General features: G+C 42.4%; 1 protein-coding gene across 2 annotated transcripts in view; it reads right to left on the bottom strand.

The window, feature by feature from the left end:
* The window catches only part of TNIP3 (TNFAIP3 interacting protein 3), a 48,932-nt gene extending 24,810 nt beyond the window's left edge, over positions 1-24,122 (bottom strand). Inside the window, exons 1-4 of one of the 2 annotated variants that reach the window (XM_026792536.2) lie at positions 23,882-24,122; positions 22,920-23,061; positions 7,892-7,977; positions 1,068-1,200 (exon numbers count right to left, since the gene is read on the bottom strand). In XM_026792536.2, coding sequence (XP_026648337.2) covers positions 1,068-1,200; positions 7,892-7,956 — 198 coding nt within the window. In that variant the 5' untranslated portion in view covers positions 7,957-7,977; positions 22,920-23,061; positions 23,882-24,122. Of the gene's footprint in view, positions 1-1,067; positions 1,201-7,891; positions 7,978-14,577; positions 14,821-22,919; positions 23,062-23,881 lie in introns of those variants that run through there. The other variant, XM_074542043.1, reaches the window with a different exon arrangement.
* Positions 24,123-25,246: the final 1,124 nt, after the last annotated feature.

Below are 25,246 nucleotides of genomic sequence, written 5' to 3'. Positions count from 1 at the left end.
CTTCTGCTGGAGAGAGGCTAACATGTGGATTTCCATGGATCGTTTGTGGCTTGTAATTTCACAGCCTGATTCTGCCCTGACTTGTGCTTCTCCCCCGCCTCCGGGAATCCCCATCCCTCCCTGCTGGTTTCCAATCCCACCGGTCTGACCCTGCGGTGTCTCCTCAGGCTGCCTCAGCTTCGTGCCCCGAGGTCATGAGTCATTCTGGAGATGGCGGTTTGCATGTGAAAGGAGCCGGGTGTAATTTCGGATTTCGTAGAAGAGAGTCATCTCCCTTTTGGCTCCTCACCGATTTCCTGCCCCGTGCCTCGGCGTGCAGCCTTCGGAGCGCTCCTTTCCCCATCCCGTGCTGCAGTGGCACAGGTAAGAGCGCCATCCCTTGCAGGTGGATCATTCACGGTTTAGTCACTCGTCTCCTCTGCAGCCCTCCCTCCTCCTGTTCCTAGTTTGTGGAAAACGGGGAAATTCCTTCTATTCTCGCTATTTCAGGGGAGAGGAGCGAAACTGAGAGGGAAACCCAGAACAAGTTTCTGTCAGGCTTGTTAACCACGGCTTCACTGCAGGCAAAGACAATTGCCTTAGCAGGTGGCTTACGATTTTCTGTTTGCAATACCACAGAAGTGTGGGTTTGAATCATCATCATTTTCCCTCTCCTCTCTTCCTATTCATCTGAAAGCCTTTCTGACACTTCCACAGGTCTGTGTCTCCCACACCTCTGCTCATTCCCAGCTAAATTAGAACTTCCAAATGCATAAAAAATGACAGTGTTTTGGGGGTTACACAGTTCCAAGGAGCTGTGTTATCCAAAAGGTACATCTGGCTGTAGGGTTTGACACTTAGGATAATAACCAGTGGGTTTAGCTGACCTTTTAAAGCACTATAAAATGCACCTTCTCAGTCACTCTTCCTCATACCAAAAAGTAGCTATGTCAGGGAAAAAAAAATGTGCAGCAAGTTCATTGCATCATTTCAGAAATCCTAAAGTTTCTGAAGTCAAGCCCCGCAGAGAACATCCCCTGAACGTTCTTTCCTGGCAGATAAACATTGCAAAAGCACACTGCGATTACCTTAAGGGAACACGAAGTTCTCTGAGGGCTCAGCCTCTCTTGGGCAAGAGGTTTGGGGTCCTCACACGACTCCAAAGCGTTGCTCTTCCCTATCAGGTTCCTTATTTCAACATCCAGCTCTTTACTTTCACACCTGCTCAGGAAGAAAAAGCAATGTTACAATTTACACCAGAATTTGCGACTTTCTTGTGAATGTGAGAACAGAGCTGGTCCTGCACCAGGCTCCAGCTCCCTTCCTTCCTGGTAACACAAGCAGAGAGCACCAGGGCAGTGACACACAATCTTCATGTGGCAGAAATCGATTTAAAATACTTACACAAGAAGCCTTGATGAATGTTACCACTTTTCACCTACAAAATCCAAATCGACACTTTTGGGAATTATATTAAGACTGCCACATGTCCTAAACCTCACTCAGAGTTTCAAGAGTTTTAAATTCAGCTTCAGCAAAAATGCTATCAGAATAGTTGAATAGGTTTAGAACTGCAAAACTAGGTGCTTTAAGTCTTTTGAGTTCAAAAATGTCATATTCACAAAATCTTTTAATGGCACCTTTTGTTTTCTCTAACACTTTGTAGCAGACACCTGACACGCATTTTCAAAATTTTTTTCCCTTAAAAATTCCTTTTAAAAACATTCCCATCTTGTAAAAAAATTGGTCTGTTGAGAACACTTTTTTTTTTTTTTTGCAGGAAAATTCTTTTCTTTCAGTCTCACTGCTAAGGACATACAGGAGTTAGGTGCACAAAAGGGCTTGTTCCAGATTCACAGAACAAATTTGCAGCTAGGGCTGATTCACTTGATACACTGTCATGGTGGAATGTGACTTCCAGATAATTAACTGAGATACAATTAGCACAAGCCCCTAAATCTCCTAGGTCAACCCAAGTTATCAAGATTCATCTCTTTTGCAAACTTAGACTTCATTGCCTAATCAATTTAAACCAATTTTAAATATAATTAATGCATGACCAGAAAGCAAACTGCAAGGCTCAAAAAAAAAAAAAAATCACCGACCTATTATAGCAAGATTACTTCTTAATTTCAACAGAAAATACACAATTTTTTATTTGAACCACCAGAAAAACTGAAAGCTGTAAGAGTTTGTCAATTATACTTCCTGAAGTTTAGACAGGCAATCATCAGGGAGTGAGCAGCAGGTTCTGAGGAAACTCTTGAAGCGAAATTGATAAAATTGCCCAACAAACAAACCCATTTATCTTCATCAAAGAGTAAAGAAGTGTGGTGAATTTCATGCTGATAGCACAGAACGATTCATTTAATGCTCCATATTTAAAACACAGAGACTGTAGCAGAAATGTATTATCACTAAGCACGGGGAAAAAAAAAAATCATTTCCAAGAGGAAATAAAATACCAAGAGTAGCAAATAAGGGCTAGTAAAATTCTAGAGCTGGGTTGTTTGGGTTGTTTTTTTTTGACTTGCTGCTGGTAGTTAGACAAGCTGTACTTTGGTAGCCATGAGGACTAAAAGCAAGCCCTTCCCCAGGCACATTGGAGGAGGAGGAGGCTGCGGCTGCTCTGAGGGCCGGGGCAGGGCTCCGCAGGCTCAGCCGGGCGTGGGTGGCAGGTGAGCCGCAGCAGCAGCGCGGAGAAAACGGCGGGAGGAAACAACGAACCTCGAGGCAGAAATCCAGCCCTCCTCCGGCTGGCTAAATGTTGCAAAATCCTGGATAAGCCAGGGCAAGGGGCGCTTGTTCCAAGCCATTCTGTGCTGAGGCTCCCACACCTCAGGCGGCACTCCCAAGGGCACTTCCCTGGAGAGCAGCACCATTGGGACTGCGGCTCCTGATGCTGTCTGAGGCAGCTTGGTGCAGCAGAGGTGCACATGCCCCGGGCAGAGCCCTCGCCGCTTCCGAGGCTGCTCACAAGAGCTGAAAAGCCACAGCACGGAAGCAGCCGCTCGCTGCTGCAATTCACCACCCCCAGCTGCCAGCACAGCCCACTCGCCCAGCTCGGGCACAGCAGCCAGTGCTCCCAAACTCTTTCAAGCCAAATGAAGCAGCAAAGCGTAAGAAAAAAATACTCAGAATAAAGGAGCAATGGCTGGATGCAGCCCTGGGGGCTGTAAAAGATGAGCAGCAATCTGGCAGGAGTGCAGCAGCAAATGCTTAGGCAGGCTGCACTCAGATCTGCTTCTGGTTCAGCCGCTGCAAGGGGAGATGTGTGACCACAACCTCCTGAGGTCAGAGCATGAACCAAGCTGAGAACAACCCATAAACATGGGGGGCTGGCTTTTGATATGTTTTTTTCAGTCAGGAAGTGTTATTGCTCTGCTCACCGCAGTTTGATGTTGTAGCTGTACATGATCATCACCTCTGGCTGCTCCTACCCTTGCCTGTCCCTACACTCCTCTTTCTGGATTTACCTGGGCAAAAGCAGGACACAGCTGTGCCTGGGTAAAACAAAGAGAACTACAAAAGGCTCAGATCTCTACAAACCAATTTCTGCTCTGCGTTTGAAGACTATCACAAAAGTCAGAAAATTACTTCATTTTTAGACTGAGAAACTATGACTGCATTTATCTGCATTTTATTATCACCCACTCTGACAATCAGAAGGATACACTTATGGTGAACTAGACCATTATTCAGATCTGCTGTGGAGATCTGATTTAGAATCTGGACTTTCAGAGCACACAGATGCTCTGAGTGCTCGAATACATCAAGGGACTCCTGATTAGGAGCTACCCCAGACCAAGACTACCAGAGCTTCCCCCAGAGAGCTCTAGAGGGCACACAGCATTCAGATTCTGCACACAACAGTTTGCAAAGCTGCTTTTGGTTTCCTGGAGTTCACAGGAAACCTCTGCACCATTAAAACTTTTGAGAAAATATTAAAATATTAAAAGCATTTTTCTGTGGTCATACAAGATAAAGTATAATCCTTCCATGTGCTAAAGCTTTCTAAGGTATAGATATAAAACTACTCATAGCAAGCTGTGATTACTGCAGAAGGCAATCAAAGATTAGAATGTTAACTCTTTCTTGGAGACTTTGAGTTAGTTGTAAAATTTTCTTTTTTGAAAAATTAAGATATTTGACATAGAAGCAGAGGGTCCAGATGTAATGAAGGAAGCTGGCCTCCCAGTCCAAGTTTTAGCAGCTTGCAGGGAAAGCAGACAGCCCAACCTTCCTCACAATTTCCATGTCAGATCTGAAAAGCCATGTCCACCAAGAATAAAAATTAGGCATGTTCTCTTGGGTTTTCAAGTTGCCATATCCATGCAGAACTTCACTTTGCACTCCACTAAAGCTATTTTCATTTCTCCCACGTGTTCAGCTTGCTGCATTTAAAATGGTTTTCACTTCTTGCCCCATAGTACATCTTTGCACCACTTCAGTTTTTAGCTACACTGGCCTATTTATAATTTTTGGTACTATTTATAATAGCATAATTCTCTAACTAATAATGATTGTTTGTTTATAAATGGCTGCATAGTTTTTACAGCAATTCCAGTTTTAAGCGGAGAGCCAGAACATGATCAGCCCCATGCTTCAGGCTTGAGCAGCACAGATTGAAGGCTGACAACCAAAAGTTCCTCAAATAAGAAGGTAGAGGCTCCATAGGAGTGCCAGGTTTGCATCTCTTGACTTTTTCCTGTTTTTACTGGAAACTGGCATTATTCCTTACTCATAGCAGTTACATGGCCACAATGGACATACCTACGAGATGTCTTGAGGCATTTATTACACAACACTCATACCAAAGCCATATAATTCTATTTTAACTATCAATTTCAAGGCTGGTGTGCTGGGGTCCTTCTCTTGTGGTGGTGAAAGCACAAATACACACCATAAACAATTGTGGAAAAAGGCTTTAAGGCAGGATTTACAGCCAGACGCCAACACCATGGAGCCATATTTTGATGGGAAATGAATTCCAGAGCTTAATGGTAAAACATGTGCTTCCTCCCCTTGGGTGGGCATTTGGGATGTAGGATTCTTGTTTGGCTAAGCCTAGGAAGTAAATTCATGGATAAAAAGAAATTTCTGCATTTGAATTATGGAGAAAGAACTAGTCAGATCAATTTAAAATGTGCCAAATTGTTTCGGCTAATATTTCCCTTATTTATGATAATAGACTTCATGTCAGAAAAAGGCCTGTAGAATAAGGGAGAGAATCGGATTGAATTACAGAATATTTAATCTAACTTGCTCTAGAAATAGACTTAAAATAGGAATAAAAAAAGGGATATAATTTTTTAAAATGACAGTTTATCTCTAGAACAAGGCTATTCTCTTATGTTCCATGTAATTTTGCAGAACTTTTGCTCTCTTTTAATTCAGAACTCTTCAATTTTTTCTTCATGCAAATACATTGAGATTTTTATATTGAAATCTTCAGTTAAGACTGAAAAATAGCAAAGAATTTCCAGTCAAATAAGCAATAGAAAGAAGAAAAATTTGCTGAGAAGACAAAAACACTTTTGTTACTGAAAAAAATTTTGCAGCCTTGTAAGCTCTTAGAAGTTCAGCAGACTCTGAGCTGATAGGGAATAGTTAAAAAGTGGTGCAGCTCCCTAAGGACCAGTGGTGCTATTCCAGTACTCAACACTCCACTCAAAGTTTAGGCTTGGGAATTTGAGCCAGAACTTTTGAAATTGAGCTCCACTCATTCCATGTTCCACCTCACATGTACCACCATAAAAAACCAGTTTATTGGGCATAAAACATACTGTGCTGGGACAAACACAAAAAGAACACCTGCCTTTGATGATTATGAGTAGATACTTTAAAAGAGGGTTTAGGGGGGAAAAAAAGCAGCAGCATATTATTTGAAATTGTTTTTCGCTTAATATTTTAACTTGAGTTTCACCCCCAAAAATTTATCTACTGTTTCAAGAGCATAGATGGGAAGCTAGCCAAACATCAACTGAGATCTACCTGCTAGAACTGCTCTGTCTTCAGAGTCCCACAAGTCAGTGTGGGATTAGGAATAATCTCACCCCAGTGCCAAGAAGAGAGCTCCATGAAGTGAATGATAGGGGTTAAAACAAGCACTGTGACCATAGCAGAGAAACCACCTAAAACTTTCCCTCAAATCTGATGCAGCCAAAACATCTGCCTCTCACCCCATAAACGTCCCTACACTTCTGTTCCCTTTATGACAAAGGAATGGGCCTTTTAAGGCACTGTTAATAGCCAGCAGCTGTTGGGCTGTCAAATGCCACATCTGGAGAAGCTGTGTGCTGTTAATGTGAGCAGAAACAATTATTCCTTAATACTTTTGCTTAATTTTAAGAATTACACAAATGACAACAAAAGGGGGGGCATGTTCTTAATGGAAACACATCTGGTTTCCTCTGAAGATAAAAAAGCCAAAAAAAGAAAAAAAAAAACAACCCAAAAGGGGGGGGGCCAGTGATTAAGTGAAGCAGCACCTACAACCCATCCCAGCTCAGTGAGGAGAAGGAAAGCTACTGATGGTATACAGGCACTCAGTGTCTCTCAGTGTTTGACTGCTCCCCTCAGGAAATTTGCAACATGCAACAAGACCATGGCTGTTGGTTTGCATTAAATGATGTTACTTATCACATGGTGCTGTTCCCTCTGTGCCTGGATATTCCTGTCCCTTGGGAAGTTTCCATGCTGCTGCCTCACCCCTGTACTCTATACAGCTTGTACATCAGGAAAAGAGCATCACCCTCCTTTCACTTGGATCTTCCAGTTCATTTTACTACCAAGACATTGACTGTCTTCATAATGGACAGCATTAGGGCTGCATTCAAACCTCAGGAAAGCCAATTCAATTATTTCCACCAACTTTCTCAGGCTTCAAATGAGCCCTGGCAGAGTTGCAGACAACTGTTTCCCTGGAGAGGCAGCAAGTGGGGCACTGTCACCCAGACTCAGCCCCCAGGCCTCACGTAGCTGTGTGTGCCTCACCAGTGGAAAGGGAATTGATTTCTGCCATGGAAATCAATCAAGTGGCAAGCTTGGCCAAGCAGCACGTGCTGCCGGAGCCGATGAACTCCCCCACTGAAAGGCACACATGCAGAAAGCTGTGGGGAGGTGGCAGGAACGTGTTGAAAGAACTGAAAGCTAAAACGACACAAAGGGAGGCAACAGAGATGTTTTTCAAGCACTCACTCTTTTTCTGTGGAGATCAACGCCTAGAAAAGCTTGTGCCCCTGTCAGGGCACTTTGCTGGCTTCAGTACGTGCCTTTTTGGAATGGTGTCCCTCCCATGGCCCCTTCTGGCCTGGCTCCTTCCCTACACATTCAGCTGCAGCCCCACAAGTCTGCTCACATCATCCACGTGCTTGTTCCTCTGGGAAGCTGTGGCTCTGATGCAGTGCAAGCGCACAGAGCTGACATTTTTAACTGGCACTTGACACCACTGCTCTCTTTTCAAATCAGGCACCACCACAAGCAGCCCATTGTGCCTCCTGCTGCAGCCTGGGCCAGGATGGGGATGCCTCACCAACACCCTGTTGAGCTGGGCTGAGCCTTTGGAGGAAAACAAGCCCACGATTCATTGGAGTCTGTTTCCACCACACAGAGCTGAGGGATTTGCAGGGATCTACTGACAGCACGAGCAGGACAGACAGATGAGAACCATTTGGAAACGCAGCCAGGAAATGTAACATACAGTAGCTGACAGGGGACAACCAGCTCTTGAAGTCAGGTCAGCTCCTTGCCTGTGGTGGCTGCCAGGCAGCCCCAGCTGTAAGGCAGAGGACTCACTGCATCATACTTAATCCTCTCAGTGTCATCAGTGGGACAAATACCACCTTGTGAAACTGCAGGTGCCCAAAAATTTTTAACAAAGAAGTTTTTCCATGCAACATAAACACAGTACCTTTCCATCTCAACACACTGATGGGGGCACAGCTCCATGCAATCCTCTGCATCTTTCTTCTTCATTTTGAGCTCCTCACAGTGAATCTATTAGGAGCAGGGAAGAAAAAACAAGAGTTTTTAAGGACAAGTAAAAAAAACCCCAGCAATCTAAGAAGAAAAACTGAAGTAACCAATTACAGTGAGAACAGATAACAGTGTCTTGTATTTCTATTTTATTTTTCATAAACTACAAATGGTTGACAAGCAAGCCAGGAATCTACTTCCTCCTTCCCAGCACCATCCTCTAGCAAGTCCACCACTGTGTCAGGGACAGTTCTGCAAGGGCAGAACCGGCTGCTGTGACAAAAATCTACCCAAGGAACAAAGCTGCCAGCAGTTGCAGGAACACTGGAAGGGTTGCAAAAAAGGCTTTTATTAATCATCCTAAAAGAATCAATTATTTTTCATACTCTTGAATTCAAGCGTGTCCTCACATTGTCCAAAAAACTCCTACGCTTCATGGAAGCGCCCAATAAAACTACTGCCCCAAAATTAAGAGAATTTGAGTAATGACTCTGATCTAAATCACTTGGAGAGAAAAGGAGCCCCATGGAAGTTATTGAGCATGAGTGTGCTGTTCCAGCACTCTACAAGCTCCCCTCTGGTCAGGCAAGTTACTCTCCAGCACTGCATTTCCAAAGAGAAGGGAGACAAAAAAAAATCCCAGACCAAGCTCCCAGAGAAAAAGGCTGCTACAGCAAGCAGTCCACATTAAGATGATCTCTTGAAACTGGAGATTTTGAATTAGAACTCCAAACATGAAGAAAGCAAGCACCACCTGTCTGTCTCAAGTGGAAGAAGACATGGTACAAAGAGTGAGCCAACACCACCTCATCCAGAGCAATCATTCTGCTCCTGTGCTGCAGGCTGGCGACAGCCCTGGAGATGTTTCCTCAGACATCTCCAGTTCATCAGAAAAGGAGCCCAGAAGCCTTCCTCTTCTCTTTAGATCAAACATCATCATCATGGCAATTGCTAGAACTGAAAATTGACAGGTTTCATAGGACCCATCCTAAGGACAGCAAGGTGACCACTGAAATGAAGAGGGGAGGCATTCAGAGCTAAACCTGCTATTTATAAGCAAATCAGTTTTCAATTACAAGTTACTCTCCTTATTGGTAACATCAGGTTAATGTGAAACCACAGCTGAACATTTTATAGAAACCATGCTGCTTCATCTATGTGCAGGGCAGAAATTTAAAATCAAAGGTTGCCAGCAGAAGATCTGAGGTGTTTGGCATCCCCCCCACTTTCTAAATTCCAATTCCTGCAGGCATTTCACACGTTCTAAATGCATCTGGTAATCACTAATTACAAGGATCCTATTAAGGAAAAAAATGTCAATTCAGTTTCATGTGAAACTTGATTCCAGCTTGTCTGAGTTTTATGAGTGTCTGTTTAATCATAACACAATCACATTGAAGTATGGAAAGCTGCATTTGATTGATTTCAATTGGAGCAGCAGACACGGGGGACTAGTGAGGATTAAGCCTTATTTTGGAGTGCCTGAACTTGGCTTGCATGTGTCTGACTAAAAAAATATAAAATTTGAAAAGCATTGACCTGGAATGAACACTCCACTGTCACTGAAACAACAACAACAACAAAAAAGCAAAATGACTAAAAGGAAGGAGAATGAAAAAAAAACCCAAACTGACCCAGAACACCACAGAATTCAGACTGCTACTCCAGCCCTAATTTGTCCACTGAGCTTTGACATTTCACCAGTTTCAGGTGTATTTGCCAAGCTGGGCACAGTATTGCAGCCCAGATTTTTAATGTGGGCTGCAATACTGTGCCCAGCTTGGCAAATGCAGGTGCAGGTGAAATGTTACTGAAAATATGACACCCACGTTGGTACGAATCCTGTAAGAAGCAAGCAAAGCAGTGGTGAATGAACAAAAATCTATTTATTCAGTGTTCTCTCCTGGTTGTGCAGGGTGAGCCAGATTTGGGGGCCCTGCTGGGAGCACTCTGGGTTTCCTGTGTCCCTGCTCCACTGAGCCAGGCAAACACAGAGCAAGCTGCCAGGTCCCACATCCCTGCGTGGCCCAGCTGCACAAACCTGCATTTCTGCAGAAGCCCTGCTGCTCACACTGCTGGGGTGGGGGAGGCTGTGCAGGTCTCCTGACTCTTAGTCATATGCAGATTTTGTATCTAAAATCCAAATCTCCGCTTGAGAACCTGAACCAAAGAGATGCAACCCAGTCCCCGTGCAAGTGTTTGTTATTAGGACAACCAGAAGTTTTTACAATCATAATATGCAGTGTAATGCTGTAGGTTTTTATTAGATCTGGCAGACTGAAGGCTAGATGGATAAAATTCAGCTACTTCAAAGAATTAAGGCTCTGTAAAAGAGAGGGTTGTAATGGTCATGTAAAGGATTGCCCAGAATTACATAAATTTTCTGCTTTTTGTCAAGGCTTTTAAGAACAGGAACACCCTGAAGTAAAACAGAATCAGTCCTGCTCACAGATTTATGGGGTTTTGCAATAATTGGAAATGTTTGTTAAAAAGGGTGCAGAATTTCCTTGGTGCTCCCCCCCCAAATTTATCACAGTCCCAAGCCCTAAGTATTTTGTAGATACACCCACAATAGGTCAAAAAGGCACTTGTTTGGCTGGAGTATTAATTTGCATTAAAAACAAGTTTCCCACATGAAAAAAAAACACATTTGAAGATGAAAAAAATTACATTGTTCAAGGAAGACAATGAGACTCACTAATTCTAATGAAATCTTAACTGTAAAATTGATTACAACCAGAGAGGCACTCATCACAGTGGTGTTTCAAAATATTTTCCAAAGTGCTTTTCACAAACATCCTTATTGTAAATGTTAAATCCTGCACTGATCTTGCTCCATTCTCTTTTTCATTCCCCTAATCTAGTTCTAGCTTAAGAGCATCTGATGTTTCCAAACCCTTGCTCATTTCACCCAAGCTTGCTCAGTAATTCATTTTCCTTTAATTTGTATCAAAGCAATATTTTGTAGGAATGCAATTTAAAATGAATGCCAGAGATGAGCTAGACTAAAAGCACAAAAAGGGGAAAGGAGATGTTTGGTTTGGTTTTCCTGCCTAGATCAATTCCATGGTTCAGTTTTACAGGTCACCACCATCACCAGACATTGTCCCAGTAGAAAGAACAGAAAAGAAACAATATGCCAAATAAATTAAAGTACCTGCTGACAAAATTCACAAAAGGAATAAACCCACTCATAAGTTACCTTTCCAGTAATACACATTTTTCTGTTGTGAAAGCTGCAGGGCCTGTCACAGCCAGGCTGAGTAAATTTACCTCATTTAAGCATTACCCAGATTGCAAAATAGCTCCAAAACAAAGTGGAACAAACACCATCACCAGTGCTGTTGATAAACAGGCCAGCAGGTTACACATTATTTGTGTGTGGTTGTCATGTAGGAGGAGTGGGAGGCAGAAATGCATTGTTACAGTAAATATGATCAAAATGGAAGAACAACCAGAGAAATAAGAGAGCATTTGATGCAAGAGAGCCTAAGCAACACTCACTGAAACTAAACTAAAATAGGAATAAAGCCTTCAATACTTTTTTGATGAAGAAACCAAGCACAAAACATGTCTGCCATCCCCCCCTACCTAGATATTCTCAGGTTTTGTTCTCAGAGCAGCACTTGATCCAGCCATTACCCTGCATGTCTGTCTGCCCTTTGCTGAAAATGCAGCTTCACACACACAAATGCTGCCTAGAAAAAGCCACAAACACAGCCAGATCTGCCAGTTGTCTCCTCCCCCTGTTACTTCCTGATAAAGTGCTGAAACTTCAGCATAAGACAGTTTCTAACTAAAATTTTAAACCCAAAGCTTGATTTTAGCCAAAAATAAAGAGTAGATAGTTTCCTAGAGTAAATAAATAGTAGACTAGATAGCTGTCTTGCCTAATTTAATTTGGACAAAATGAAACTGGTACCTGCCCTGTGTGATGCAGGAAGATTTAATGCTGAATACCTGAAGCTGATCTCCATATTAAGCACAATTCTCCTTTATTAAGGTAACTGTAGATTTTAAGCAGCAATCCTTGCAAAGAACTGAATTGCCAGATGCCCTCCCATGGAGCTGTGATATCCACAACTTGATAAACAGTGTGGGCTGTGCTCCCCCACACTGGGTTTGTGAAAATGCTCCTCTTGACACACGAATTCGTGTCAGCGGTGAGTGCAAAACACTGCTTTAAACAACAGGACCTCATTCAAAATCAATACAACACTTGTTTCTTGAACTGGAACTGAGACACAACCAATTTGCAGGCACGTTTTTCCCTTTGCCAATCAGCAAATTTCTAAACATCTTTGGACTGAAGATCTCGAGAAGATCTAAAAGTCAGAAGATTATTCCCCAATGAGTATACATCCCTTCAAGTTAAATCAGTTGCACAAATGCCACCAAAAAGCCACCACAGCTGTGCTCAGCCTCGGGTGACACACATTTTACACATTTACATTTGGCTTACCATGTCAGTCATCCACACAGGCACCTGCACAAGTGAGTTTAAAGCACACAGACTCATTTGAAAGGCCACAAAACACAAGCTCAGTGCCGAAAATACCATGACCACACTCCCAACATGCAAAAGAGTCACATAAGAAGTGACCAGAGGAAGTTGCAAATATCATCTCACCAAGCCATCAAAGTCACACACAACCTACCTCAAAACACCCTCATTACTTCTCCTGTTAAAAATGAGACTCCTCATTTTTAAAATATTTATAAGAAGTTTTGTCTTCATGGCAAATGTTCAGTTCAGCTAAAGCCAAGTAGTGCACAGAGGTCTAGGTACAAAGTCCATGATACTCTGAGCACACTTGCTGTACACAGTTCCTATGGAAGCAAATTGTTCATGGAATAAAAATTAATTTTTTAAAAACTATATAATATGTTGAAAAAGTAAAACACTCAACAATTAATATCTTTTCAATGCTATTATCTGTGTCCAATTTTAACTTGCTCAACAAATTATTTGGAAGTGGGCAAGACAGAAAGCAAGTACGTATTTGTTAAATGTCAACTGTAAACAATGCAGTAAAAAAATGGGCTTTTTATTCACTACCAAAGCATGGACAGGAAGCTTTCAGAAAAATAAAATACAGATGTGAAAAGGAAAAATGCTGCAGGATAAAAGTAAGATTAATAACTATGATATTCATTGATAGCACACAAAAGGTGGGGCTTTTGCTGAAGAATTTTTAATAGAGACATCACTGCAGTGAAACTGATGTCCTGACAGGAAAGGACAAAACTTTCTTGTACAATACAAAGGAAGAGATTAAAGTTAGGAAGTATCAAATCCATGGCTTTGGAATCAAATCTCTGCAGTATAAGGAGGTAGAATATAAAAAGGTAACAGAAAGGAGATTGCTCCAAGTACAGGAGCCACGTGTCCGTAAAAAAAGCAGAGGCAACCCTAGCTACAAAAAGCAATGCACCAAAAAGAAGGGAAGTTTAACAGCAAGAAGAGTTGATCAAGAAGAGGAATGCAGCTCTGTTCTGTGCAAGATTCATGCCCTCCAAACAAGCTTCAAAATCCCAGGGGCAAAAAAAAAAAACAAACAAAAAACAACAAAACAAAACAAATAAACAAACAAACAAAAAACACCAAAGGAGAAAGAAGAGCTCACAAAAAGGTAGGAACATTCCAGGCAGCCAGCAGCAAAAAATCATTGGCATTTCTTGGCCAGTCCTAAACAACTCAGAATCATACGCTGCTTTCCACACATTCCAGCACTCCCACACTCCTAGACATGTGGTGCTGCTGCTGCTGCCAGAATTTTCGACTGTGCCAGCAGCATATCACCATGTCCTGAGGATCCAGAATCGAGCCAAGGGAAGATGAGAACTTTTGGTTCATTTTGGGATGGAGGTAGAACAGTCTAGAGTTCCTAGAGCTGCCACAGCACAAACAGCAATGTGCCCTCTGGCAGCCAACAGCACGGGCCTGGTAAAAGGAGGTTTTAATACTGCATCTCCAAGTATTCCTTACTCAAGGTTAGGATGCATCCAAACTTCTGAGGTGCAGCTTCAATACCAATTTACAGCCACAAGGCAGGCAAAATATCACCCAGCCCATTCTCCAATGCTATGGGGATTATAGAAAATAATTTGTAGTAGATGTCCTAACGATAGAAATGCCTAAGGGAATCCTGTGCCTGCTCCAGGCAGTCAGGAGCTCAGGGAACATCCCAAACTCCACAAAACAGATGAAACTTGCCAAGTTCTCAGCAGAAACGTTATCCAAAAAGAGGGATTTTGGTCAAACCCAGTATAAGTGCACTGAATCTTTGTACCACTAAATTTACCCCAAAATAATTGGGATAAATAATAACTGTTAAATATAGTCAGTAATATATATGGCAATACATCCTTTACTGTACTCTTCATTGTCCAACTTTATTCAGGAAAAGTAAACAAAAGAACATTTCTATAGTCATTCTATATAAAGAGTAGGAAGAAATTACAAAGCCACTTAGGAACAAAATAAACCTTTAAAATATCAGGTTTTGGATTTGAGGTCTTTTTGGTAGATGAGAAGGGAAAAGAAGCACATGACTTCATTCTGAGGCTAGGGAGAGACCTACCAAGTACAGATTTCCAAGGAATGCAGATGTTACTCACCATATTTAGGGAAGGTGCCTGTCTCTGCATTGCCAGGTTAGGACATCCCAGGCTCAAATAAAGGCTCCCTGAATCAAATGAGAACCAAGAGGTTTGGAGGCAAAAGTCTATCTGTGTTTATATATCTCAAGGTTTAACCTACACCCCAGGCTGAAGGGAAACCCCTTTCCTAAAGTCATTCTAGCATTGAGTGCACATTCATCTCTCTCAAACACAGCCCACACAGATCTACTTGAAAGCACTGCTTGTAAGAGACCACAGAGGATTCCCTCTCATTCTCCAGACCAGCACGGAACGGTGACACAACGCTGCGCCCACGCACCAGCGAGAGCGGCGCTGTGGGAACAGGGCTGGTCTGCCATGGTGGAAAAGCTGCATCAACTCCAAGTGAACAGAACACAAATACCAATCTAGAAGCACAATAATTTACTGTAAGGGGCGAATAGGTCAAAGAGCCGTTTCTAGGAATGGATTTTTATTTAGAATTTATTCTAAAGGTTTCTCTTACAGAATCACTGCTCAGTTTGACGAGCTAGAGTCTCCTCATCAGCAGTGACATTCAGCTCTGCCCCTGACCAGAAACACCTCCCTATCATATCTGATTTTCATTCTGAGGAAGAGTGCTTGTAGAGGTGAAGGCTGCAGAAATGTCTCCCCTTCACCAGAAAAGAAGTGATGCAGCATTTTCAAGAATCTACTATTCATTCCAGGCTATAGCCCACTGCACACAGGAGCTGATTAATCAAGTTTCACAGATGATAAAAATTATCGTGCTGTCACCTAGAAGTGAAAGATTCACGATAGGTAAGCTCCGAAAAACACTCATCTCTAAGTCTGATTGGTGTATCACTTTCGGTTTTGGTGACAACCAAACCTGTGCAGTTCTACACTGAGGACTAAAAACCCTGCTGAGATTTTTAGGAGATTCCTGCTGTAATACTTGTGATCTAACTGCCTCGAGAGCATTCCCATCCTCCTAGCAGAAATATCTCAGCTGCTCAGGAGAGCAGGGTGGAGCTTTTCTGTCAAAGCACTTACTCAGCTCCTCTCATGCACACAGAGAGCAGTCATTTGCAAATTCACGTTCAATTCACTGCAGGTTTGTTCAAACAAAACTGTTCTGCAGGCATTTGCAATTATAACAGAGGAAACAACAGGCCAGGGTCAGCATCAGGATGTGGGAAACCCGGGTCCAATCCTTTTCCCTGCCTTTTCCTGAAGGGAGTTTAATTCCCTTTATACCTCCTGTGTAAGTCCTGGAGATGCAGGGTGATTTCTCCAGTCTTTTGCAGCAGTGTTCCTCTCCATATGAAGCATTTACTGTCACTTTCTCAGACAAAATACTCATGGCTTTAGTTAGATGGTTCACATATTTACCAACAAGAGCTCAGATTTACTGGCTGCCTGCTTAAAACAAATTTTTTAAAAATGCAACAGCATCAACATCTTCCACTTCTCAGAACAGCATCCTATACACTCGGCTCCACATCAGTCACTTGTTCTTACCCTGACCTCTTGCTTAATTTTACATAAGTATTTATAAAAAGCTGAACACACTCAACAGGGGATGTTTGAAACCCAGCAAAGGCTCAGTAGCAAAGTGCTGGGAGGTGAGTGACACATACTCAAATACAAGCAGCAAAAGAAGTCAAAGCCAAGAAGCAATCCTCTGAAGAAAAATGCTTTTCCCACTGGATGACTGAATAAGAAGGGAAAAACATTAAATATTACTCAGCAGTGCATTCACACAGAATACAGTGAATTTAGCCTTCTGTGGTTTTGGCTTTCACTGCACTCCAACGCAGCTTTCACCTTTGGACTGACCAACATGCTTAATTGCAATGGGACTGGAAATAGCTCAGGGCATGGCTGTGATTTTGTCAGCACCTGTCAGCTCAACCATGATGGGGCTAAACTAAAGCTTTGCATGTGTGCAGCTCCTGGGTTTATTATCCATCACCTGTTCACCAGAACCGCTGTGGTTTCTGCCAGGGACACCAGGAACAGCCACTTTCCTCCTCATGCATGACAAGGCAAAGCCAGGACTGTTAAGGCTTTAAGGTCAGGTGCCACGAGCTAAGAGAAGTGACCAAAGATGAGAATTGATTCTGGAAAACATTGCCTGAATAAAATGCAAACCACAAATGTTTGAACTGGAGTCCTTCTGAGCCTGGACATTTCCTGTGCTGCTGGGCTACTCCAAGCACCAGCCATGCCCAAAGCAGGCACAGGAGGTGATGCTCCCTCTGTGCAGCAGATGTGAACAGGGCACAGCATCCTTCCTGCTTCCAGAGAAGAGCAGATGATCATGTGGGCCCTTCCTTTCCTGTTAACAGCAGCTTCACAGCCCTCCTGACTCAAACAATTAGAGGGGTTGCTTTTTTACCTCCTGTAAACATCGGTGATATGAAAGTATTGACATTTTCAGCACAGCAAGGCAGGCACAACAAAGTGTTTGGTGGAGGCAGAGAAAAGCAGTCAATGGAAAATTTGAAGGGGGGAACCCTTTCTTTTAACCTCCAGCGGAAAACTGTGGGGGTACAGCAGAAATCACCTTTTTACCTGACTTTCCCACTGCCCCCATTCAGAAGAAGAAAACCCCTTTGGCTACACCACACAAAACTGAATATTAAAAATTTCATTGGTTCTTAAGCATACCCAAACCACTTATCTAGAAAAAGGCCAGGTTGGATGGCTGCCATTCAAATTATTTTATTGTCCACTGAAGAACTGCTTGTTTAGGGGCTTCCCATAGGGGAAAAATAAGGAAATGAGTTAGAGAAAATTTAATATAATGCCAAGACAACAGCTTAAAATACCAGATCCTTGGTGACTTGTAAAGGGCTTAATTGACATGTAAGTATTATTCAGGAGAGAAAAGAGCACTACAAAGAAGAAAGAAGACTGGGGATGGAAAAAAAGCAATTTCAATAGTGCTCAAAACACTTTGGGACTCCAGCATTCTGGAGAGGCAACTTGAGACAGATTTGCTGCCCAGAAATGTTCTGAGATTTAGCATGAAGCTGACACTTAGATAACACACTCAGGGCATTAGGAGATTGTTCTGCTGGTTGCTCTGAAAGCAGGCAGCCTGCTGTCCTCCACAGAATCCTTCCCTACTGAAAATTCTGAAATTCTCTCTTCTGCTGCACTCACAAGCAGCTTGGCTGCTCTCTTTTAGTTACCTATGGCTTGAACAGGTTCATATGCCCCAGATCAAGAAGTAGCAGTGAGACAGCCAGTCCCAGCTGTCAGGTTTTTGAGGTGAAACAAACACTTAAAGGTGAGGTTACCTCTTATCCACTCTTCAAACACTATTAAAATATATTTTTGTGCTCACAGGAGTGGCTTTATGAGGGAGGGAGATGCTGCTGCCCAGCTCTACTCTAAATTTTAGTGAACTGCTTTGATTTTAGTTTGGACTAAACCAGCTTTTGCCTGAGATGTATTAAAAGTCAAGGCACTTGCCACCCATTTTGTTCCTGCTCATTGTGTGGTTTTACTGCTTAGCTGTGAACAGGAGACCACCCACAACAAAATCTCACTTCCTTATGGAAAAATTGGAAACGCCACAGCTCCTTTATGAGGTCTGAGATGGTGATTCTACAAATTCTTTGCTTTTACTCAAATATATTATGCTATTTCACTGGATTTTCATGAAGATGCTCATGAAGTTGATACAACATCAAGCATGAAAACAGGCTTCACATCAGACCAGCAGCAGGCTCCAGCGGGAACAAAGGTTGTGGGATCATGGGAATATCCCATTTCGTGTTTGTGGGAACATCCCTTCCATCACATTTGTCAATCCCACAAACTTAAAGCATGCAGATTAGCGTCACAGGAAGGTTTGACTACAACACTTTTTACTTGGCAATAAAGACACCTTGAGCTGGTTTGCCACCCACTGGTCTCTACTACTACGTATTTTTACTGAGGTACTGTAGAGTTTAAATTCTGGTCCAAATTGGAATTAAACCTAATTTTAAGCAGTGTCTAAATCCTCCAAGAAAGCATTTTCTCTTTCTGCACCAACTCCTGAGAGATTTCTTCCCTATCCATACACACTTTCACCTGCTTGCCAGTTACCAAGAGAGAAAAGTCAGCCCTGGAGCTATTCTAAATTTACTACTCTCTACGTCAATGACATCTTAAAGCAACTTTTAGTGGTTTGACAGAAAAGTGACCTTTACTTCATGGAGACATGGTATTTTTGCAGGAAGCAAAGCATTTTCCCCCAGATTCAGGGACTGCCAAAACCTGCAAGCTGCAGACACTTTCCTGCCTTTTGCTATTTCTTGGCTGAGCTGCAAAAAGAAAATCAGACACAGATCCCAGAGGACTCAGAATTCTCTCAACAACCTGATCTATCACAAAACGAAGTTTTTCTGGTCTCTGATTTTTATCTCAGCAGCAAGGAGTGCAATGAGATACTGTGCTCACCCAGATACCTCCACAGAAAGGGCTGAGAATGAAATAAGGTGATGGACAACAACGTGAGTCTGGGTTAAAAATGAAAGGAAAAAAGGAGCAAAGGAAGAAAAGGAAGAAAGGAAAACACTCTGATGCACCCAGTGAGCGATGGTGCTGCTTGCCCTCAGTACAGATGGCTGAACAGAGAAAGATGCCTGCAGCTGGGTTTGCAGCTGACCAAGGGCAAGGAGAAGTGAGGCTCTCTCAGAGGAGGTGTCCTGGCTGCTGGTGGACAGGAGGAAAGGCACTTGGGAGGAGAGGAGGTGAGGAGATGTGACACATCTCCATTTCAGATGAGAACTGTACTCCTTCCCAGCCTCTCTGGAGGATCTGGTGACCTTTCTACAAGCACCAGCAGTCCCCAGAGCACTGAAGCAGAAGTTGTCTGCCCCACCTTCCCCATGAAGCATATGAATGTAATTTTCCCTTTTTGTGAAATCAAGAGTAATATCTGCTTACAACTCTGCAATATTGTTCTCCAAGTGTGTGGTAAAGTTAATAACCACACCAGAGAGAGCTCCCTGGCTGTTAGAAGCCAGATCCAAATATTCCTAAGGCAGCTCTCCATCACATGAGCCTGTAGACACACACACACAAATCTATAAAGGCAAACACTCCTATATATCCTACAAGCAAACTGCCTTAGAGCTGTTTCCTGTTACCAACCAAAAGGACCATAAAAATGAAGGAACTCCTGATCTTAGGCTGCTATTTCCACCTCATATGACCTTAAATTTATGGAAACTGTACCCTTGTGTTATTTAGATTTTACTCATAAAACATAGACAGAGGCAGTGTACAGGCATTGGGGAACAATCAAGAAAAATATAAAACTTCTTTGAACAGCAAAGAAAAAAGTTGTTAAAATGATTAATTTTTATAAATGATGTAAGGAAAAGCCATTTGCTGGAGTGGAGATAAGGTGGGGTTCTTTTTCTTTTCTCTTTTCCTTTAAGAATTAAAAAAAAGAAAAAAGTTCTTGGAGCACTGTAATGTTATAATAAACAAAGTTCTACTTCCCTTATGTACTTCCCCAGCAATTATAACCTAGGAAAACCATTAAACACTGAGGATTGTTTTATAATGTAGGGATATTTATCCACCTATTAATTGTGACCTTACTCTAAGCTTCTGCAGTTCCCTGTGCATCCTATTTTGTAGGGAGCCTCAAACCACAGCAGAGTGCCTGTGAGTCTCATAGATTACTACTTGTAAGTCTTCTAAATGTTGGCAAGCATTCAAGGTTAGTTCAACCCAAACTCCTAAAAAAGCATATTCAGCCTTTGGTCCAGTTACCTGAGAGGATTGCAGCTAAGCAAATCAGACATCATAGAGCATTGCTATGGGATTCTGAGTCTTCAGCATGAAATACCTTTGAAGAGATGCTAGTCCAAAAGCATTTTGGGGGTTGAGGGATGGAGCTATCCTCCCATTCAGCACAGGCACTCCTGTCAGAAGTTAGAACTGTCTCCCTCCCGGTCTGGTTCAGAGCAAGGCCCTTTCCAAGTATTCTTCCCAAGGAAATCCCCCCAGCTTCAGCTCAGAGTGGTTTTTTAACTGCTCTCTGTCTTACAGCATTAGTCAAAGGCTATGGGAAATTGTACATCTTTGTGGCTTTTATTAACTTATTTCCTTTCCAGCAATATGCTGTAAAACCAGTAGTGAGACTCTCTTCAAACTCAAGTGTTAGTGTGGTGCTATCAGCAGCCCCATGGTCCTTTTCAATGCCCACTAACTACAGCCTTCAAAATCTTAATATTGAACACATTGATACAAAATGCCTTTAAATGGTGCCTTTTGTAATTTGGGGGGTTGTTTTGCTGCATCTTGCAGAAGCTCTCAGGTGAACTCTGAAATAAGGAAGGAAATCCAGAGCTGAAAGAGGGTGCAAAGTCAGCGCCCAGAGGATAGAGCTGGATTACCTGCATCCCTGACAGGACCAAAGCCTACCTCAAATGACAATCTCCATCTCCTGTATACACACACAGGGATTTGGAAATTGGTCAAAACTCCAGCATGACAGAGTTCTGCAGCAGTTATTTCAGATGAAACAAAGTGATAGACTATGGTTTCAGAACACTGCAGCTTAAAGCAGCAGGGCTAAACCAACAGTAACACAGAGATGAGGATAGCCAGATTTCCAATGAAGGAACTAAATTGAAAGCAATCTTCCACGTCTAAAAGAACCATTCTTAAAGCAATTCAATTTTGAATCCCTAATGAACATACACAGACACACAAAAACCCCAAACCAAACTATGCTTCTTACTGAATGGATCTTAATATCCTTTGCTAGAAACACACAAACTATTATGGTTTGGGGCTGTTTTTGTGCTTCTTTATGCTCAGCTTCAGAGATACAGAACTGCTTTTCAGCTAGAGATGGGTTTTGCTCTACTGGACTCCTAGGCTGCTTACTGGTTACTGGAATTGCCATTAGGCCCCTAGTAAACAAATGAGCAGCAACACTGCTTGCTCACCCTACAACTCCCCCAGACCTTTCTCTGCTTTCAACTGCTACCTACGCAATGGAACAGGATTCTATTTTAGCAATAATACAATTTCATAGTTGGAACCCCCTTCAGTTTGAAGCAAACAGCAGCAGTGACTCATCACAAGGCTTTTTTTTTTTAAAAAAAAGGGGATTTCCTGCTAAAGTAAAGCACCAATGAACAGCACAGGAGGCAAAAATCATCAAAGATCACAGTAAAGAGGGAGACCAAGGATTCCTCAGGGAGGCAATACAGCTACAGAAAAAAATAGCTTTTCTTTCAGCTGGAGGCTCACGACCCAAACTGGATTTATTATTCTAAAACTGAAATGAGACACGCCAGAGCATGGGGCTTCACTGTGAAACCCAGCCGAGCCAGCACAGAGCTGTTTTGAGCAGCCAGCAGTGGTTTTGGAGCTTTTGATTTATTCTGGAATCTGGCAGGGACAGAGCCATCATACACATCACCTTCAATATGGAACCTGACACAGAACTAGGCTTGGTTTGATTGTTGGACCAGGCAGGAGAGGGAAATGCTGACATTCCCCAATACCTGGGCTGCTTCCATGAGTCACAGCCAAGCACACTGTGCTTTCAGTAAGTATGAAGGTCACTTTTAAGTTACTGTTTCTAGTAAAGATAAACTCCCCTGCACAGTGAAGGCAGGAGAGTGGCTGCAAACTACGTGGGCTGTTTCCTACGTAGGCTGTTCATAGGAAGGAGCTGCCTCCTGCCTTGAATACAGATGCCAGCTATCAGGATTTTTAGTAACTTTGTGTTTGCCCAGTGGGTGAGGCTTTCAGAGCTCTGGCACATGAGCAAGTTTGCAGTGGCATCAGGTTTTTGGGGAAAGATCAGCAGGCAGAGCCTGAATGCAGGGGCTGTTCTGCCACTGGACCACAGTGCTACCTCACCAAGTCACAACTTCTGTTGTTTCAGTCCAGGAGAGAATGAAACCTGCCCAGCTTCATGGCCCTCCTGCACTCAGCCCCTAACAAGAGTTGCTTTAGGTATCAGCTTTGTACTAAGTTTGGCTACACAAGTTCTAACTCTTCACTACAGAGACATGGAAACTGGAGCTAACACCAGCAGGCCAACCTGTCTTCTGCCTCTGCCCTCTCCCTGTGCTATCTGCATGCAAACACAACACCACACAACTGAGCAACAATTCAAATACCTCACTTTCAAGTGCCAGGCATGGAAAGCAAGAAGCAAGCAGGAAGTATCAGTACACATGAATTAAAAGGAAAGCAATATATATAAGGTGTGTAAAACAGCATCATCTTTGCACAGGAGCTGCAGAAGAAGACCTGGCCAAAGCCTCCCCCAGCTCATTTGTGTATTATTAATTACTATATAAATTAGAGCTCAAACTCACCCCTTTGTAAAGCTGTTATTTTATCACAGCAGAGTTTTGTGGAAGGTCTCTGAATAGAAGAGGGCCTCTGGACTGACTCATGGATTCAGGTGCTGGAGAGCCCTTTTGCCTTTCTCAGGCTCAGCTGGCCCAGTGCTTCCACCTACGGAAAAGACATGGAAACAAAACATTCCCAATGGAATCAGGGGCATCAACTGAAAAACTAATCACACAACTCCACAGAAGCCTGCAACGGCTAAGGGAGGGGGAGAAAGCCAGAGGAACCATGCAGGCAAAGAAAGGAAAGGCTGAGTATTTAGACAAAACAAACAAACAAATAAATTCCAGTTCAGCTGGGCTGTGCTGGAAGACAACCCACAGCATTTTCCAGAAGTAACCAATTCCTCCTTCTCAGTCACTAAAGGATCAAGCTACATCTTCATTCATTATACTTATGCACAGAAAGAAGAAATATTCTTCTGAGCAAGTAAGAAACAATAAATCATCTTCAAATTTCTTTTCAGTCCTCTTTCCCAAATTATCCTCATGTAGCAATTTATCTTGCTAAATCTCCCATCTCCCCTGCTACGACCTCTACACCCACAGGCCCAGCAATAAAAATACAAATTTTTATTTGGTTCAAACTATTTCAATTTGGTTCAAAATTTTCTAAAAAACTGGTCTGTCTCAAAAAAAAAAAAAAAAAAAACCAAAACAAAAAAAACCCTGCTCTCTTCCCCCATGGGATTCATCTTCTGACCAGTGCAAGGTACTTTGAAATGTCAGATGGGTGAAGCATCAACCAGCACAGAATTTAAAGAACATAATGAGATAAAATTTTTTATATTCTCTACAGGAGATTTTGGTGACCCCCAGACTTGGCCATCTCCTCAAAACAAGAGCAAGCAACAGGAAACAAATCTTTCAGCACATCTAGCCAAAACAGTTATCCAGTACCACTCAATAGGAAAAAAAGATCTTACCAATAGCTGAAAATCACCAGAAGGTTCTAAAAGTGAATTATTGGATAATAAAATGCCGATTAAAGTTCTCTACATACTCATTTTTGGACATAATTTCAATTGTTTGGGCTATTTTTCCTGGCCAGTTTTTCCTCAGAACATCAAACCTTTACCAGGACAACGAGCTGTGTACTGAGTACACCTAAATCACACCAGCTGCAGCTCATTTGCAACATTCCCCTATCTCATTGGTTCACTCTAAAGAGAATCCTAATATGTTTATTTTTAAAACTTAAAATTTATTTCTAGATAATATTATCTAGATATAGATTATATATACATATCTATCTCCATATAGATCCACAATGGTTTAACACCTGAATGGACTAAGGAAGGACAACTTCAACATGAGAAAGTTTATCTGTATAATTTAATTTTTAATTATAGGCGAGTTCAGAGGTTTAAGTGTATCCCACTATTTGGGCAGCTTTTTGCACAACAAACCTTGCAGTTTCTTCCTTCCCCAAAAAAAGCTGTAGGCGGTTCTGTGAAACATCCCACAAGGTGTCACTAGAGATGCATCAGCCAAAACACTCCTCGAGGGCGCTGCCCCATCCTCGCTCCCCCTGCCTTGGAAACACGTCCGGCAGCTTTGGAACGGGATCGGGAGGAGTTAATGCCTGAGCAGGAGCGTCCTGGTGCAGCGGGGCCTTTCAGCTGAAAGCAGCAAGGTGATGATTTGAACAGTAAATGAACCGAGCACACACAGATCAATGGGAAATGCAAACAACTTCAGGCATCGGCTTTTAATGAACTACCTCAAAAAATGCACCCTAATACAGGAAAAAAAATAAAAGCAATCATCAGCTGTGCCTCAGTTCCATGCTAATGCTACAAAAGATGGTTTGCCTCATTTTGTTTTGATCATTCACAGTTCCATGCCCATCTTTCACACCTAACCCTGAATATTGCACAGATGTCTTGCAAAAATTTGCTATCAGATATAATTATGTGCTTGCTCCTCATTTACAGTTATCATTAAGGCCCTTTCTACTGAACACTGAGTGAATACAGCATGAATTCAAAACTACTGTGTTGGATTTTAAAAGAATATACCCACCATATTCCCCCTTCTACCACCCCCCTGTATTTCCATTTCTTGAAAAAAAAAAAACCCCTCAGATCTCACTTGAGAGTAGGGCTGCTTAACATTTGAAAACTATCTCTGATGCAGCTCTCAGAAATTACATTGCAGTGTCTAATTTCTCATTATCTCTTAAAAATCAGTAGGATTTGGAGGTTTAGAAAATGACATAATGACTCACAGGTGAAGAGAGGCTGCCCCAGGTACACCAGGTGTAAGGACTTACCTTGCCTATTGCCTGG

Source organism: Zonotrichia albicollis, chromosome 5, assembly GCF_047830755.1.
Source record: "Zonotrichia albicollis isolate bZonAlb1 chromosome 5, bZonAlb1.hap1, whole genome shotgun sequence".
Classification (NCBI taxonomy): Eukaryota; Metazoa; Chordata; class Aves; order Passeriformes; family Passerellidae; genus Zonotrichia; species Zonotrichia albicollis.
The sequence above is the reverse complement of the archived record's forward strand: the minus strand, read 5'-3'. Positions and strand labels throughout refer to the sequence as shown.